Here is a 20,256-nt window from a genome sequence, read left to right on the forward strand (position 1 = left end):
ATTGTGTGGCACTATATTTTGCGAGCCCGCTGGGACATCGCCGCCATTCCATGTGTAATATAACTATATACAAATCATCACCATCGCTTTAACTCTATACTCTTCAAATAAACGTTACTTTACGTAGAACTCCACAGACATGTATGAGTTATACATGTCAAATTGACGTCATTGTGACATAAAATTGAATGACATTATTCAATTATCCATTATAACAAAAATCGTGTAGAATGATTAAGTTATGCAGTAGTTGTTTAAGCATGTGGAGAGGGACGCTTTAAAGACATCAGTCTTGCCATTCATTCAAAGATAATTGTGGAAAAGTACTTAAAAGACAATCGTTTATTTTAATGTCATTAAATGAATTATCTTACACAACTAGATTGTTTTGAATAGTGTTAAATAATTGCAAAACCAAGCAAAAAAGACAGAATAAAAATGTGCCTGACGTTAGGTTAGAAAATGGGACCACTAGACTGAATAGATAACGTGCTACCATAACAAAACGCATGTTTTGAATTGAATGTTTGTCCATAAAACACTTGTGTGCTTAATTATAAATGCAAATGTAAAGCATTACAGATGCTTTTTAAGCGATTTTTCCGATTTCGATTGATGACTATCAATACAAGAACACATATTTTTAACATTTGTCTTAGTCGGGAGTGTTATTTTGCTTGTTTGAATGTAATGTATATAGTTGTATTCGAATCCATGACGTATCTTTTAAAATTGTCATTTAGCCATGTTAAAAAGTCCCTTTAAATAATATATATGACATCATGTATGCAATAAAAGGTAAAAGCATAAGTACACATATAAACATTATGCAAGTGTAATTCGCCGAGAATTAGTCAAGTGTGTAACTCAAAGTTTATGAGGTTTTTCCGCGCATGAGGCTGGATTATGTGAGGACCCGGAGTGTGTCCCAGCACTCCTACCTTAGTTATTTAGTAGACTCACACGAGTTGGAAAGAATGTTAAATTACACTAGCTGTCGTGGCCCGTGAAAACTTCTGCACCCGATTGTATAAACGCTGGTTTAAGTTACCGCTCGGTAACATTCAAACCTTGGTAAGTTTGCGGTTATTCAGGTATAGTAACCTTCAAGGTAACTCGATTGTATAAACACGATTTACCGCAAAGTAACCTAACCGCGCATAGTGGAATTTAACCACCGGTAACTTTAACCAAAACATTCCCACAATGCATTTTCTAATGACGTAATTTTCGCGCGAAGTGTCACGCTTATAAACAGCGACATGTATTTTTTTTATCAAATTCATTTACAAATGAATTCACAATAAAATAAAGTGTAAATTTTAACTTTGAGTTCATCAAAATGTCCAAGGACAAATTGATAATGATGTCGGGATATGCATCATTCAGCGGAATCCCTGGTGCTTCCAAACTGCAAGAGAGTGCTTACAAAGACGTCTATTCTTCTAGTTGTTCTAGATGTAACATAAAAATTATACATGGTCGTCGTAACATGCTAGACTATTCTTCTAATTTGGCTTATGTTTACAATAAACTTACTTACTTTCTTGTACAATAAGGGAATTTACCATAGACAAATAAAACATTGTTCAAGTTTAAATATATCTTTTATGCAGAAATCTGCAAATGCAACCGAGCTCACCAACGGCTATTATTTGTGTCGTGTTCTGAGAAAACTGGGCATAATGCATGTGCGTAAAGTTTCGTCCCAGATTAGCGTGGTAAGTTCGCACAGGCTTATCAGGGACGACACTTTCTCCAAAAATTGATTTTTTGCTAAGAAGGGACTTAATTTTAAAGGGGCCTTTTCACAGATTTTGGCATTTTTTTTAACTTATTCATTAAATGCTGTATATTGATAAATGTAAACATTGGATCATAAAAGCTCCAGTAAAAAATCAAGAAAAAAAAATAAAAAAAGGAAAAGAACATTGCCCGGAGCAGGTTTCGAACCAGTGACCCCTGGAGTACTGCCAGAGTCCTGAAGTAAAAACGCTTCAGCCTACTGAGCTATTCCGCCGAGTACACATTATTGACGTATTTTATATCTTATATAAGCAATCTTCGTAGTTTCACAAAATTTAACGACAAAAACAGAACTCTCCAAATTATTCAATCGTTTCGCGTTGCAACGCTTTATAATTTTTAGGTTTTAAAATCGTCAAAAGATGCATATAATGGCTATATTAGAGCATGGTTAATGTTCAGTATTACTGTTTCCTCACAAATATCATAACTAAAACGAAAACTTACGAATCTGAAACAACTTTTTTCAATTTTGTCAATTTACCAAAGCGTGAAAAGATCCCTTTAACAAAAAATGTCATAAAAGCGTAAAGTGTCGTCCCTGATTAGCCTTTGCAGTTCTGTGCGAACTGCACAGGCTAATATGGGACGACACTTTAAGCACATGCATTATGCCCATTTTTCTCAGAACACGACACATTTGATAAACTGCTCCGGTTCATTTTTACAGCAGTAATGTACATCGAGTACATGACGTGGCGTGTGACGAAGAAGAAAGTTTATTGAGTTCTCATTTGAATATAATGATATGATGGCATAAGGGTCTTTATTTAACTATGCTAAAATAATTATCAAAGACCCTAGATGCAAACTCGTCAATTGTTGAATTAAATGGTCTATTTATGGATTGTAAAGAATTATTAAAGGTAAGATACTAGTTCGAATGTGTTTTGTTTTTTGTTTGTACTTTTGTTGTTCACTGTTCTCGGAGAAATTATTTTAACATGGGCGCCATTGATGCATCGGATCACACACGGCATACCCATAACAGAATATAAGAAACACGTTCTGTGCGTCTTTAAATTCGTCGTCCGAAGTCGGAAATCGTATTGCCCTGTAAATTAAGTCAAATAAAGTGTCAGTCGCTGCAATTTGTTGTTTACTCGTCGAAATTGTGAAGGTTGTCGATGGTAGGCTTTTATAATGTCGCGCGCCGCGGCCATTTTGTGTAAGTTACCTATCGGTTACTTGTACTTACCCACCTAGGGAAGCAGGGTATGCTTTAACTGGGTTTAACCGATCGGTATAACTGACCAAATTTTATACAAACGCTTACCGACCAGTAACCAACATGTTACCGACTTTTAACCGCCGATATGTGGTTAACCGACGGTTTAACTGTTTATACAATCGGGTGCTGGTTCAGTTTGTACTATTATTTGCTTGGCCTGTTCATTTGCGATGAATGGTAGCTGGAGCGTGCATGTTTAGTATTTGTACACTTTTGGTAACTTTTTACAAACTAGTATGCCAAGGTGATCATAATTATTTGAATGAGGGTAAGTTCATCACATGAGGCCCCCAAAAAGTGTTTGTTACTTTGGTTAGTTGTTTTGTTGCCGTTATCAAAAAGTAGTTCATTCATATCATGGCGGTCTGCTAGCAAACTCAACACTTTTTTCGGGGTTAGCTGGTTTAACAGTATTACCGTACATTAGTATTTATAAATGTGCATTGTATTAGATGCACACTAATAAATGTGCATTTTATTATGTGCACACTATCGAGTTTAAATAAAACATGAGATGTTGCACAGTTGCAAACCCAAATACTTTATTGGAGATTATAAAAGGTAACTTATGCAGTATAACAAGAAGAACCGCCTCATTTAAATAAATACAAAAACACGCTTAGTCGAAGAAAAACACAACATGATCTCGACTCATTCGACAGACAATAACATGACATAAATACCATCGATAAAACCATTATTGAAAGTGAAATCATTCAAAGCAAGTGTAAGACATTAACCACAAACATCTTGATGGAATACTCCTAAGAGCGAGAGTAAAACACGTAGAGAACAATAAAACTTTAAAAATATGTGGCAAACCTTGAAAAGGTAAAAATGAACAAAGCAGTTATCTACTTGTCGTAAATAACATTCAAGTAACCAACTCTTTAAATGCAAATTATAAAACTCATGTGAAATATGAACAAAGGTACGCCATTTTCCGAAGTAAATAGTCCGTGAATTATGAAACTGGGATTTTCAAATTGAAGATGGGCAAAGCAGGCAACGAAATATTTGCGCATAAGGCACTGTTCATATTAAATTATAAAAACCAAATGACGAGTAAATTAACATTTATATTGAATGCAGCTCTAACAAAGCAATGATTTATTGCGTCATATGATGTGGTCATACAGAAAAAACGTGCGTCACTGGGTCTCTCTACTGGTTTCAGAGATCATGTAATAGTTTCTTGTTTTAGCTCTGTCTTCTCTTATATTCGTATATATCCTCATGTGCCTCTTCAAGTTTTCAAGGGACCACTCTGGTTACACAGATAACCACACATCTAACACTCTGTCAAGTCTTCCACCCATGGATACATGGATAACCACACATCTAACACTCTGTAAAGTATTCCCCCCATGGATACATGGACAACCACACATCTAACACTCTGTAAAGTCTTCCCCCCCATGGATACATGGACAACCACACATCTAACACTCTGTAAAGTCTTCCCCCCATGGATACATGGACAACCACACATCTAACACTCTGTAAAGTCTTCCCCCCATGGATACATGGACAACCACACATCTAACACTCTGTAAAGTCTTCCCCCCATGGATACATGGACAACCACACATCTAACACTCTGTAAAGTCTTCCACCCATGGATACATGGACAACCACACATCTAACACTCTGTAAAGTCTTCCCCCCATGGATACATGGACAACCACACATCTAACACTCTGTAAAGTCTTCCCCCCATGGATACATGGACAACCACACATCTAACACTCTGTAAAGTCTTCCCCCCATGGATACATGGACAACCACACATCTAACACTCTGTAAAGTCTTCCCCCCATGGATACATGGACAACCACACATCTAACACTCTGTAAAGTCTTCCCCCCATGGATACATAGATAACCACACATCTAACACTCTGTAAAGTCTTCCCCCCCATGGATACATGGATAACCACACATCTAACACTCTGTAAAGTCTTCCCCCCATGGATACATGGATAACCACACATCTAACACTCTGTAAAGTCTTCCCCCCATGGATACATGGACAACCACACATCTAACACTCTGTAAAGTCTTCCCCCCATGGATACATGGACAACCACACATCTAACACTCTGTAAAGTATTCCCCCCATGGATACATGGACAACCACACATCTAACACTCTGTAAAGTCTTCCCCCCATGGATACATGGATAACCACACATCTAACACTCTGTAAAGTCTTCCCCCCATGGATACATGGACAACCACACATCTAACACTCTGTAAAGTCTTCCACCCATGGATACATGGACAACCACACATCTAACACTCTGTAAAGTCTTCCACCCATGGATACATGGATAACCACACATCTAACACTCTGTAAAGTCTTCCCCCCATGGATACATGGACAACCACACATCTAACACTCTGTAAAGTCTTCCACCCATGGATACATGGATAACCACACACCTTACACTTGTTTAAGTCTTCCTTCCATGCAAACTTGGATAACCAAACACATCTTCCTCCCATGGATGCATGGATAACCACAAACTTAACACTTTTTAAAGTCATCCTCCCGCATGTATCCTCATGCATTTCTTTAAATCACAACTATGGTTACAAGTATAAACAAGCATGTTTCTTCAAATCACCACTATGGTTACAAGAATAACCAAGCATGTTTCTTCAAATCACCACTATGGTTACTATGGTTACAAGTATAAGCAAGCACGTTTCTTCATACCACCACTATGATTACAAGTATGACCAAGCATGTTGCTTCGATCACCAATATGGTTACTATGGTTACAAGTATAAGCAAGCATGTTGCTTCAAATCACCACTATGATAACAAGTATAGCCAAGCATGTTACTTCAAATCACCACTATGGTAACAATGGTTACAAGTGTAAACAAGCATGTGGCTTCAAATCACCACTATGGTTATGTATGACAAAGCATGTTTCTTAAAATCACCATTATGATTATAAGCAATACCAATTATGTTCCTACACATCACCACTTTGATTACAAGTATAACAAAGCATGTTTCTTAAAATCACCACTATGATTATAAGTATAACCAAGTATGTTTCTTCAAATCACCACTATGGTTACTATGGTTACCAGTATAACCAAGCATGTTCCTTCAAATCACCACTATGATTACCAAAGTATAACCAAGCATGTTACTTCAAATCATCACTGTGGTTTAACATTATAAGTATAAAAAAGCAGGTATCTTCAAATCACCACTATGGTTAGAAGTATAGCCAAGCATGTTTCTTTAAATCACCACTATGGTTAATATTAGGGATGGCAAACCGAAGCAAATTCCTAACCGGTTTACCTGTTTCGATATTCGAGCGGTTAACCGGTTAACCAATTGTCTTTGTACCACATAAATAAATTATAAACATCCGAAAAACATATACGTTTACAAAGACCTATAAAATACGTATTTTATAGGTCTTTGACGTTTATAAGCAATTACATGTATATGCAAATATACTCTGTCTTGTTGATTGTCTTGCAACCTAATTACTTGTACGTTGTGAGAAATCCAGGCATGTGTGTACAGTTTTGTCCAATATTAGCATGTGCAGTCCGTAAAGGCTAATCAGGGACGAAATTTCAACATACACTGGATTTTCGTTAGGCAGATACTTTTCTTTGATTTTCATTTATAAATTGTGTCTTTGTTTTTATACTGGAGCTCTGTATTTTACGTCAACTAAATAATAAATGAAGTGTGTTTATCTTAATGGGATAATATATGATGCTTGTTAAAAAACAACTTTATTTTATTACTTTCGCTCTCTCAAAATTTGTGTTCATGTAATAATAAATGAAGCGTTTTTACGCTTCGAGAATAATAAAACAAAGCGTGGTAATGTTAATGGGATACTAAGCAAACTTGTTTACTTGCGCTCTCGAAAATTCTTACTACATAAACAAATATATAACCAAACATAACAATAGAGCAAAATGTTTAAAAAGTTACTGATGAACTTCAATAGTTTCTATCAAGAGTTCCAGTGCTCAAATAAAAATAAACAAACGGTGGGACGAACATATCCGACAATAACTATTCAAGATGACCATCATCTTTAAGTCAATCACTTCATTCATTCTGTTGTAGTCTATTTATGTTTCTCATACAGATTACAACTATCGTAACACTGGTGTGTGCTGATTAAAAATGAAAATGTGCGAATATTCATCAAAACTAAAAGTAGCAGTGTCTTAAAACAAGAGGGCCTGAAAGGCCCAAAGTCGCTCACCTGAGATAACAAGATATTATTGGGACAAATCTTCTGACCAAGTTTCATGAAGACCGCCCCTTGGAAGCCATGTTTTTCAAGCAAACATAATTATTTTCGAAATCATCCAAGATATCATTGAGACCAATCTTCCTCCAAATTTCATGAAGATTGGACAATAAATGTGGCCTCTAGAGTGTTAACAAGATTTTACTATATCCATATAAGGAAAAATGCCCCGCCCCTTGGCGGCCATGTTTTTCAACCAAAGGGCATAATTTTTGAACTCTTCTAAGATATTATTGGGATGAATCTTCTGACCAAGTTTCATGAAGATTGGACAATAAATATGGCATCTAGAGTGTTAAGAAGATTTGACTATAGCCATATATAGCCATATAGGGAAAAATGCCCCGCCCCTTTGCAGCCATGTTTTTCAAGCAAAGGTTACCATTTTTGAACTCATCCAAGATATCATTGAAAAAAAATCTTCTGAGCAAGTTTCGTGAAGATCGGAAAATAAATGTGGACTCTAGATTGTTAACAAGGTTTTACTGTGGCCATATAAGGAAAAATACCCTGACCCCTGGCAGCCATGTTTTTCAACCAAGCGGCATCATTTTCAAACTCGTCCAAGATATTATTGGGATGAATCTTCTGACCAAGTTTCATGAAGATCACACCATTAATGTGGCCTCTAGAGTGTTAACAAGATTTTACAATAGCCATATAAGGAAAAATGTCCCGCCCCTTGGCAGCCATGTTTTTCAAGCAAACGTAACCATTTTCGAACTTTTATTTCCAGAAAAGACATGTTCTGCCCAAATTTCATGAAGATTGGACCAAAAATGTGACTTCTAGAGTATTCACATTGTTCACTATATACATATAGAGAAAACTGCCCCGCCCCCTGGCGGCCATGTTTTTTCACCGATCTGGACCATTTTCGACCTCGTCCGAGATATAAATGAAACCTATGTTTTCACCAAGTTTCATGATAATTGGGACTTGTAGAGTGTTCACAAGGTTTCTCTATAGCAATATAAAGAGTACTGCCCCGCCCCCTGGCGGCCATGTTTTTCAACGGAACGGAACCATTTTTGAACTCAACCAACATATCATTTAGACAAACATTTTGACAAAGTAACATGAAGATTTGGCATCAAATGTGACTTCTACAGTGTTAACAAGGTTTTTCTTTTTTTGACCTAGTTTATGACCCAGTTTCGAACTTAGTCGAGGTATCAATGGGACAAATGTTCTGACCAAGTTTCGTGAAGATCGGACAATAAATGTTCACAAGACAAAATGTTGACGACGGACAAAAGCTCACCATGAGCACGTTGTGCTCAGGTGAGCTAAAAAAGAATTTGCGTGTTGAATTTTACATTTTGATGTTATTTGTTTACCATTATCCACGTCCAGTTATTTTCAAACATAGCAGGTGGTAATTGCCAATAATTTGCGATCAGATGAGCGGATTAACCAATACAGTGAAATGAATTAAAACAAAACTAACGATTTTAGCATTTATTGTGTTCAACAAAAAAGGCGAGATTAACCGAATATTAATTTTGTAATCGGTTAACCTCCTTAAGAAACGAATAACCGGTAAACCGATTAATCGTTGCCATCCCTAGTTAATATGGTTACAAGTAAAATCAAGCATATTTCTTCAAATCACCACTATGGTTACATGTATAACTTAACTAGTTTCTTCAAATAACCACTATGGTTACAAGTATAACCAAGCAAGTTTCTTTAAATCCCCACTATGGCTACTATGGTAACAAGTATAAACAAGCATGTTTCTTCAAATTACCACTATGGTTACAAGTATAACCAAGCATGCTTCTTCATGTGTCTCTTCATGCGATCACTCTGGTTACATGCATAACCACACATCTAACATGTACGGTCTCTCGCCTGTATGCATCATCATGTGTGTCTTCAACAAACTACTATCTTTACACGCATAATCACACTCTTCACACTTATAAGGTCTTTCTTCTGTATTTATCCTCATGTGTTTCTTCAAGAGACCACTAAAGTTACATGCATTACCACATACCCCACACTTGTACGGTCTCTCGCCTGTATGTATCATCTTGTGTGTCTTCAACGTACTACTAGCTTTACACGCATAGCCCCACTCTTCACACTTGTACGGTTTCTCGCCTGTATGTATAATCATGTGTCTCTTCAAATCACCACTTTGTTTAGACGCATAATCAAACTCCTCACACTTGTATGGTCTCTCTCCTGTATGTATCCTCACGTGTGTCTTCAAGTGACTACTCAATTTACATTCATAGCCATACACCTCACACTTCTACTGTTTCTCTCCTGCATGTATCCCCATGTGTATCTTCAAAAGATCACTCCTTGTACATTCATAACCACACATACCCGTACGGTTTCTCGCCTGTATGTATCCTCATGTGTGTCTTCAACAAACCACTTTGTTTACAAGCATAATCACACTCCTCACACTTGTATGGTCTCTCTCCTGTATGTATCCTCATGTGTGTCTTCAAGGTACTACTCGAGTTACATTCATAGCGACACACCCCACACTTGCACGGTCTCTCGCCTGTATGTATACTCATGTGTGTCTTCAACAAACCACTTTGTTTACAAGCATAATCACACTCCTCACGCTTGTACGGTCGCTAGCCTGTATGTATCATCATGTGTGTCTTCAAGTTACACTTCTGGTTACATGCATAACTACACACCTCACACTTGTACTTTCTCTCTCCTGTATGCATCCTCATGTGTCTCGTCAAGAGATCACTCTGTTTACATAAATAGCCACACACCATACACTTGTACGGTCTCTCTCCTGTATGTATCCTCATGTGTCTCGTCAAGTTTCCACTTTGTTTACAAGCATAATCACACTCCTGACACTTGTACTCTCTCTGTCCTGCATGTATCCTCATGTGTCTCTTCAACGAACTTCTGTCTTTCGAAGCACAATTACACTCTTCACACTTAAACGGTCTTTCTCCTGTATGTATCCTCGTGTGTTTCTTCAAATCACCACTATGGTTACATTCATAGCCACACACCTCACACGAGTACAGTCTCTCGCCTGTATGTATCCTCATGTGTGACTTCAAGTGACCACTCTGTTTAAATAAATATCCACACACCTCACACTTGTACGGTCTCTCTCCTGTATGTATCCTTATGTGATTCTTCAAGTTACTACTCTGTTTACATACATAGCCACACACCTCACACTTGTACTGTCTTTCTCCAGTATGTATCCTCATGTGTCTCTTCAAGGGACCACTGTTTTTACTGGAATCACTGCACACGTTTCTGATGAGGCCAAGTTCTCTGGCGAATTCGTCTCCGTACCAGACCAGCAGTTCCTCTCCTTTAACAATAGAGATATGAACAAGTCATTTGTACAATTTTTTTTGCTAAAATCTATGTTTATATATGTGGATGTATGTTTGCTTTAAACTTTATGTATCTTAAATCACAAAAAGTGGAAATACATAGTATATATATATATATATATATATATATATATATATATATATATATATACACATTGTATATATATGAGCCATGTCGTGAAAAAAACTTTATTTGTGACAAAATTTCACATTTTCTGTTTTCTATAGATTGATAAAGACTGTTCTGTGCTTGTTATTATGAAACCAAATTTAAAGATATAGCTCCATTACCTACTGAGAATCTTGTATTTTAGTAACATAACTGCAGAGGTGTTTTGACGTTAACAACGTTAACAACGTTTTCAAGTAAACGGCATTCAGATGTATGTTTCATCAAAATCCACACTTATTAAAAAGACATGAAATAAAATTGAAGAGCACAATTATTTTGTTAAAGATATATTATCTATTTGTTCTAAAAAAAAGTTGTGATTAACATTAAGCTGTAATCTAACATGCGCTGCTTAGAAACATAGTCCACTTATATTTACATCGACAAGAAAACCATACAGTTTAAATCATTTTCTTCTAAACCAATATCACATATTCTCACAATATATCATTTAGTTTTTCATAGGAATACACACATCATGTTCAAAACAATCACTATCAATAACACCATCAATAAATAAACCAACAATATCCAATAATAATAATAATAAAATTTCATTGTGCTATAATGTTAGATTTTAATTTCTCAAAAGTGTTTTTCCTAAAAATTAAGAGTTGAGTAATCTTTAATAATATCTACTTTTCACACTTATCTATTTTTTACAATTTTTATTAGCATGTTCACAATTTATTTATCATGCAGCTTATTTTGTATGTAGAATTCTTCGTTTGACATGAACTCTATAGAAACAAGCAGAAGTGAATTCAAATATGTCATTTTATATAAAAAAGTGTTATTTAAATGTGTTATAAATAAACCAAAGTATTCAAACAGACATTTAAGGATATTCAACAATTACTGAAGAATAAGTTTGAAGTTATTTGTCATGCCCCTGTAAATATTGACATTATAATGTGTGTACAATTTCGCCGTCGATGCCATTGATGCCATAGATGCGACATCATAATTATAGTTATGCTTCTGGGCAAGGGCAAGTAACATTCTTGCTCGCATCGCTGAGATATGGCCTGGCAACTTAAATTGTACAAGTACTCTTGTATGTTTCGGCTGAGTCCTTTGCCCTCTACAATCCGCAGTTGTTGGTATGGAATATGGTCGCAATTCATAGCCACAGTAACCTTGACCTCTGGACATGCGACTCCCGTTCTCATTGTGACCACACCTGGCTCTTCCGTCTTCATGCGGATATAGTAGTACTGATTGTGTCTGAAAATAAAAATAAATACTATTTTGGCAAACATTTTAATACCTGTTGATAGGACAAATCAAAGCACTGAAAGTACTGGTTTGACGATGCTTTTGAAGAAGATGGATATATAGAGGATATTTGTTGGATTCGGCGGAATATCGATTTTCCCAGAAAAACAGCGAAAAATATCGATATTTTCACTGTTATTTTTCACTGTTTAAAACAGTGAAAAACCAGTTTATTTCACTGATAATTCTGTATAAATCACCGGAAAGCATAAAATCAATAAGCATCCATTTAAGTTAATCTACATCACCGCAATTGTGTAATTTTTATTGCTTGTCGTTTATCCGCAGGTCAATAGTTTATGGTTGTGGTGCAATCGTTTTCGCTCTTGGACACTGCACTCCCTTCAATGAGATTTATTTACCTAAATATCTCATATTTGAACTTACAATACTTTTGGGAGTAATGGTCCAGACAACTGGATAAAACAGCAACAATATGCTAACCCATTATTTTTCGAGGAACATAATTGAGAATTCCCCCAATCACAGTATGTTGGGGTATAATAATAGTCAAATTTTGTTTTTCTTCTCAAAAGATTATCGTAGATTATAAGTTGAGGAATATATCATCCAAGACTACAACTTTTAGAAAGCCATTTTTTTCATTTATTTTTATTAAAAAACAAGGTTTTGTAACAATCTATACTATACATAGATAGCTTTAACAGCAAAATGTGGCTCACCTGAAACTGATTGTTTCCTAGTGGTGTTAACTAATTTTTCATGAAGATCTAGAAAAAAAGGCATTGTGAGTATGAACAAACTATTTGCGTCTATCCGGTCTAGTTGAGCCTTGTTACCGAGTTCCTTACTTTTATTTATTTGAACATTCTGATCAACTGCAGTGAAGATCAGGTAAAAAATGTAAGTGTTAACATAGATTTTAATGATTTTAGTTATTGGTCAAATGCTTGGAAGCATATGACCCACTTTGGAACGTGACCTGTTAATCACTGAAACTAGACCTTGTGACCTAAATGTTGAATATGCTACTTTCAAGCTTGACTTTGAAATCATTTAAAATAATGTTCTAACCAATTTACAAGTGGATCAGAGACAAAATGTGACCACTAAAGTATTAACAGACCTTTTCTTATATTTGATCTAGTGCCCTAATTGTTGATAGAATATGAAACCCAAAAAGACATAGAAGTGACTAGTTTAATAAGAATCTGGCAAAGAGGTGACACCCAAATTTAAACATTGTAAAATGATATCTTATGTGTTCACAATAAACTTTGGATAAAATACAACAGAAAAAGAGTGATAACAAAAGCTCGCCTTTTCACATCATAACAAGTGAGAAAAATTACCAAATTGCTCAGTTACTTCCAATAACAATAAAATGTTACTTTTGAAACAAATACAATACCTTCCCTTTCTTACTACAGGCTGTTCTAAAACAAGATAGCCCTGTATCGCTCACCCAAAACTCATTCTATAGTGTCAAAAACTTGTGTATGATTTGACTTAGTTGTAACCTAGCTTTAGCCTGCACATGACCAACTTGCAAATTCAGCTTTTGATTTGATTAAGAAGGACATTGTAAGCAATTTTCATGAAAATCAGGAAGATAATGTGACCTGTAGAAAGGTAAAGGAAGTTTTCTATATTTTTACATAATGACCTAGTTTATGACAAACTACCAACTTTCAAACTGAAATTTTATTTCATCGAGATAACATTCTGTCCAATTTTCATGAAGATCTGGAAGAAAATGTGACCTCTGGAGTGTTCACTAACCTTTTCTGTGATTTGGTTTGTGGACCTAGTTTGAACCACATATGACCTACTTTCAAACTTAACCTAGAATTTACCGAGATGAACATTAACCAACATAAGACAAACAAGGGCTGTTTGTAAAACATGCATGCCCCCCATATGGGCTGTCAGTTGTAGTGGTAGCCATTGTGTGAATATATTTTTTGTCACTGTGACCTTGACCTTTCACCTAGTGACCTGAAAATCAATAGGGATCATCTGCTAGTCATGATCAATTTACCTATGAAATTTCATGATCCTAGGGCTTAGTATTCTTGAGTTATCATCAGGAAACATTTTTACTGTTATGAATCACTGTGACCTTGTCCTTTGACCAAGTGACCTGAAAATCAATAAGGGTTATATACCAGTCATGATCAATGTACCTATGAAGTTTAATGGTTCTAGGCGTAAGCATTTTTGAGTTATCATCCGGATACTATTTTACTGTTTTGAGTCACTTTGACCTTTGACCTAGTGACCTAAACATCAATAGGGGTAATCTGCGAGTCATTATCAATGTACCTATGAAGTTTCATGATCCTAGACGTAAGCATTCTTGAGTTATCATCCGGAAATCATTAAACTGTTTTGACTCACTGTGACCTTGACCTTTGACCTAATGACCTGAACATCAATAGGGGTCATATGCCAGTCATGATCTATGTACCCATGTAGTTTCATGATCCTGGGCCTAAGCATTCTAGTCACTGTGACCTTGACCTTTGACCTAGTGACCTGAAAATCAATAGGTTTCATCTGCCAGTCATGATCAATGTACCTATGAAATTTCATGATCCTAGACGTAAGCATTCTTGAGTTATCAACCGGAAACCTTTAAACTGTTTTGACTCACTGTGACCTTGACCTTTGACCTAATGACCTGAACATCAATAGGGGTCATATGCCAGTCATGATCAATGTACCTATGAAGTTTCATGATCCTAGGCCTAAGCGTTCTTGAGTTATCATCCGAAAACCATCTGGTGGACGGACCAACTGACGGACTGAGCGACATGTGCTAAACAATATACCCCCAACAAGCCACATAAGAAATGCAGCATAACACATTCTAAAAGTAAAAGACATCTGTCAGTGTGCAATGATATCTTTTCTTCAAATGGTAAGATGAACAAACAAGAGGGCCTGAAAGGCCCAAAGTCGTTCACCTGAGATAACAAGATATTATTGGGACAAATATTGTGACCGAAATTCTTAACAAGGGCTGTTTGTAAAACATGCATGCCCCCCATATGGGCTCTCCGTTGTAGTGACAGCCATTGTGTGAATATGTTTTTTGTCACTGTGACCTTGACCTTTTACCTAGTGACCTGAAAATCAATAGGGGTCATCTGCCAGTCATGATCAATAAACCTATGAAGTTTCATAATCGTAGCCATTAGCGTTCTTGAGTTTTCATCCGGAAACCATTTTACTATTTCAGGTCACCGTGACCTTGACCTTTGATATAGTGACCTGAAAATCTATAGGGGTCAACTGCGAGTCATGATCAATGAACCTATGAAGTTTCATGATCCTAGGCATAAGCGTTCTTGAGTTATCAACCGGAAACCATTTTACTATTTCGGGTCAACGTGACCATAACCTTTGACCTAGTGACCTGAAAATCAATAGGGGTCATCTGCCAGCCATTATCAATCTACCTACGAAGTTTCATGATCCTAGGCATAAGCGTTTTGGAGTTATCATCCGGAAACCATTTTACTATTTCGGGTCACTGTGACCTTGACCTTTGACCTAGTGACATGAAAATCAATAGGGGTCATCTGCGAGTCATGATCAATCTACCTATCAAGTTTCATGATCCTAGGCCTAAGCATTCTTGAGTTATCATCCGGAAACCATTTTACTATTTCGGGTCACTGTGACCTTGACCTTTGACCTAGTGTCCTGACAATCAATAGGGGTCATCTGCGAGTCATGATCAATCTACCTATCAAGTTTCATGATCCTAGGCCTAAGCGTTCTTGAGTTATCATCCGGAAACCATTTTACTATTTCGGGTCACCGTGACATTGACATTTGACCTAGTGACCTGAAAATCAATAGGGGTCATCTGCGAGTCATGATCAATGTACCTATGAAGTTTCATGATCCTAGGCCCAAGCGTTCTTAAGTTATCATCTGGAAACCACCTGGTGGACGGACCGACCAACAGACCGACCGACATGTGCAAAGCAATATACACCCTCTTCTTCGAAGGGGGCATAAAGATCGGAAAATAAATGTGACCTCTCGGGTGTTAACAATGTTTTACTGTAGCAATATAAGGAAAAATGCCCCACCCCCTGGCAGCAATGTTTTTCAACCAATTGTAACCATTTTCGAACTGATCCAAGATATCATTGAGACTTATATTCTGGCCAAATTTTATGAAGATTGGAATATAAACGAGGCATCCACAGAGTTAACAAAGCAAATGTTGACGGCTCACGACGGCCATAAAGCGATCACAAAAGCTCACCATGAGCACGTTGTGTGATTACACTCAATGCGTTCACATTTTTCTCACAGGCTTTGCCATTGACCTTTATAGTATGGATGGCTTTGTTATTATTTATTGCTATCATGTACCTGCAATATTGTGTGTATGTTTACACAAAGCATATGACATAAATAGACTAATTGAGCTTATAATTATCTGATTACTATAGCCAGGTCAATTAAGGACTTAAAAAACATTTTTGTTGTCCTGATTTCATGAAGACTTGAGATATTTATGCACATAAAGTTTCAAGATATGGGATTATCTACAAATATTGATCTGTGTTGTGCAGGCTCTTTTTCCATGACTGTCAAAGTGTAATTTCCATGTGAAAATGATGTCAATTTTTTCATTCAACCATTGTGTATAAAGAACGGTTCTGCATATAATTTGCCTTTTTGATAGGAGATGACCAGTGTGACAGAGAAAAGAGATGTGCATTTTAGATCTGGTCAGGACTCCATATAAAAGTGGTTATATTTAAAAATGTTTAATTACCACATGACCACGGACTCTAGATCTCCGTGACATTACTAAGGTTCTAAATTAATCTAGTATGAACATTTGAACTATATCTTTTTAAAACAATTAAAAAATAATATTTGATGTACAAATTTAATCTACCAATGTGTACAGATACTACTTAACATATATTGGACTGTATTGAATGTAGGAACTAGTTAAAATATCCATTAGAAAAAGAGATCAGGATATGAAATATTCATTGCCTGAAGCAAAGACCCTGGAGCTATGTTTATATATCTTTAAACACACTGATTAAAGAAGTAAAACAATACATTGATACAACAGAGGTAAAATCATCCCCTCTGAACAATATGATACATAATTATGTATCATATCTTTTTATCTGGATCTGGATAGGTACACAGCAGGATGTTTAGGTGTGCGCGATGCGGGAGAGATATAGGAGTTACTTATGTTTTTGATTTAATTTAATTCACTGAAATTCATCACTGAAGTTACAGTATGATCTCATTTGATATAGATGTACATGATTGTTTCAAGCAAAATATATTAAATAATTATCAGTATTAATTCACTGTCATGATTTCAGTATCATTAAAATGATTTCAGTAAAGTCTATCATTCATATGCATCAATTTTGTAAATATCAATATAAGTATACTACATGAATACATTTTTGAAACAAGGGCTGTTTGTTAAACATGCATGCACCCCATATGGGCTGTCAGTTGTAGTGGCAGCCATTGTGTGAATACGTTTTTTGGAACTGAGACCTTTGACCTAGTGACCCGAAAATCAATAGGGGTCATCTGCGAGTCATGATCAATGTACCTTTTAAGTTTTCATGATCCTAGGCGTAAGCTTTCTTGTGTTATCATCCGGAAAACATTCTACTCTGTCAAGTCACCGTGACCTTTGACCTAGTGACCTGAAAGTCAATAGGGGTCATCTGCGAGTCATGATCAATGTACCTAAGAAAATTAATGATCATAGGCGGAAGCATTCTTGAGTTATCATCCGGAAACCATTTTTCAAAGTTGAGTCACTGTGACCATGACCTTTGACCTAGTGACCTGAAAATGATTAGGGGTCATTTGCGAGTCATGATCAATGTACCTATGAAGTTTCATGATCCTATGCATAAACGTTGTTGAGTTATCATCCGGAAACCATTTACTATTTCGGGTCAGCATGACCTTGACCTTTGACCTAGTGACCTGAAATTCAATAGGTATCATCTGCGAGTCATGATTAATGTATATATGAATTTCATGATCCTAGGCATAAGCGTTCTTGAGTTATCATCCGGAAACCATTTTACTGTTTCGGGTCGCCTTGACCTTGACCTTTGACCTAGTTACCTCAAAAGGGGTCATCTGCCAGTCATGATCAATGTATCTATGAAGTTTCATGATCCTAGGCATAAGCGTTCTTTAGTTATCATCCGGAAACTATTTTACTATTTCGGGTCACCGTGACCTTGACCTCTGACCTAGTGACCTGAAAATCAATAGGGTTCATCTGCGAATCATGATCAATGTACACATGAAGTTTCATGATCCTAGGCATAAGCGTTCTTGAGTTATCATCAGAAAACTATTTTACTATTTCGGGTCACCGTGACCTTGCTCTTTGACCTAGTGACCTCAAAATCAATATGGGTCATCTGCGAGTCATGATCAATGTACCTATAAAGTATCATGATCCTAGGCATAAGCATTCTTGAGTTATCATCCGGAAACCATCTGGTGGACGGACATACGGACCGACATTTGCAAAACAATATACCCTCTCTTCTTCGAAGGGGGCATAATAATACAGTAGAATGAACCAACAAAGGAGGCAACTTGTTATGTCACAATTTGGCAGTGTATAAAAAGTGGTACTTAATTATCTCGCTAAACATGGGTCTAAATTACGTTTAAAAGCTATTTTCTGATTGGATGAAACAGTCCGAAATCATCCAATAAATAAAGTCGAGATATTTATCTTGCGGAACATGCAATGCAATGCCGCATGCAAGCTATTTATAAAGTAAATATCGTACATAAAAAAGTTTGTTATGTTTTTTTTCGCGGTCATAGACAGTGTTCCTGGCTGAAAACGATGCAATATTACTTTTAAATCATTCATGCATTAGCTTTTAGCAAGAAAGAGGTAGAATATTAGTGTAAAACATACTTTTTTTATTTAAACTTGTGCCTGCTACAATTTAACGAGTGGTTACGGAAATTACCGATTGTACAGATGTATCGACAGACATATGCAAAACGAAAGAATAGCTTGCATATTTCAAGTTTATCAGCCTTGAAATTACCTATTAATCAAATGAGAATCAAAATTATTAAAATATAAACCAGTAATGTTCATTAACACCAAAATCTTTGGGCACAATCATCATATTTTTGGAAACCGTGACGTATTGTTTTTTTAGAAACCGACGATCGGTAATTTCCATAACCATATGGAAAATTTCATCACTGACAAGTTTCGTTTCTAATGTTTTTCTCAAATATTCTACCACAAAATTATTGTATACCATTACACAAATGAATGACATGTAATAACTCCTTAATTTGGGGGAGGGACACTGTCTATAAATGCTAAAAAAAAGCATAAAGGCTTAACTTAAGTGCATACAATATTGAAAAATAAATCATAATTCAAGTGTAGACAAGTGTTCGTTATATCCGATATATTCATTCATCCACATTGCTCTGACACTCAATTATAATGGAAATTATTACGAATATCTGACAAAAACTTGCATTATTTATTTTTATCTTTAAGCTTCCATTTTATAAATGATTTTTTTTGATAAACGTCGTCAATTATTAATTGTATATAGATTTCTCTATAGTTTGAAAAACATTTAGGCAAATATTTCTCATGCAAGATAAAATGCAAATAATTAATAAAATATTCCCTTTTAATCAGTATGTTGTTTTATCGGTCAATAACAATATCACTTTGAACATTGAATTATTTAAAAGTTATAACAAACATTTAATGTTCTCCGAACAAATGATTCATAATACATATAACAGATTGATAGAAAGATATGAACAAATCAAGGTTGCTAGGTTGCCCACCTAGAATGGTCCTGTTAGTATGGAAGTACTTGATATATAAATTTATTAGCCAGTCGGTGTTGTAAAGACATAAAATATTTTATGAATGTCTCAAAGCATAGAATTATTTTGCATTTAGTAAAAGAAAGGCAACATATAACCCTTAAGTGGCTGACAAGAACTTGTGGCTGAATACAACTAAAAAGAGGCATTATGCTTCTTGAAAATAAAAGTAAACATCATTATATATGAATTTTCTGATCAAAAGTGTTATGTTTAGTGAATAGGGGAAA

General features: G+C 35.9%; 1 protein-coding gene across 1 annotated transcript in view; it reads right to left on the reverse strand.

Moving 5' to 3' along the window:
- Positions 1 to 8,791: 8,791 nt before the first annotated feature.
- LOC127841264 (zinc finger protein 492-like) overlaps positions 8,792 to 20,256 on the reverse strand; it is a 219,297-nt gene continuing 207,832 nt past the window's right edge. Inside the window, exon 9 of the mRNA XM_052369944.1 lies at positions 8,792 to 10,664. Within this exon, the coding sequence (XP_052225904.1) occupies positions 9,949 to 10,664 (716 nt within the window). The 3' untranslated portion in view covers positions 8,792 to 9,948. The remainder of the gene's footprint in view (positions 10,665 to 20,256) is intronic.

Source organism: Dreissena polymorpha, chromosome 8, assembly GCF_020536995.1.
Source record: "Dreissena polymorpha isolate Duluth1 chromosome 8, UMN_Dpol_1.0, whole genome shotgun sequence".
Classification (NCBI taxonomy): Eukaryota; Metazoa; Mollusca; class Bivalvia; order Myida; family Dreissenidae; genus Dreissena; species Dreissena polymorpha.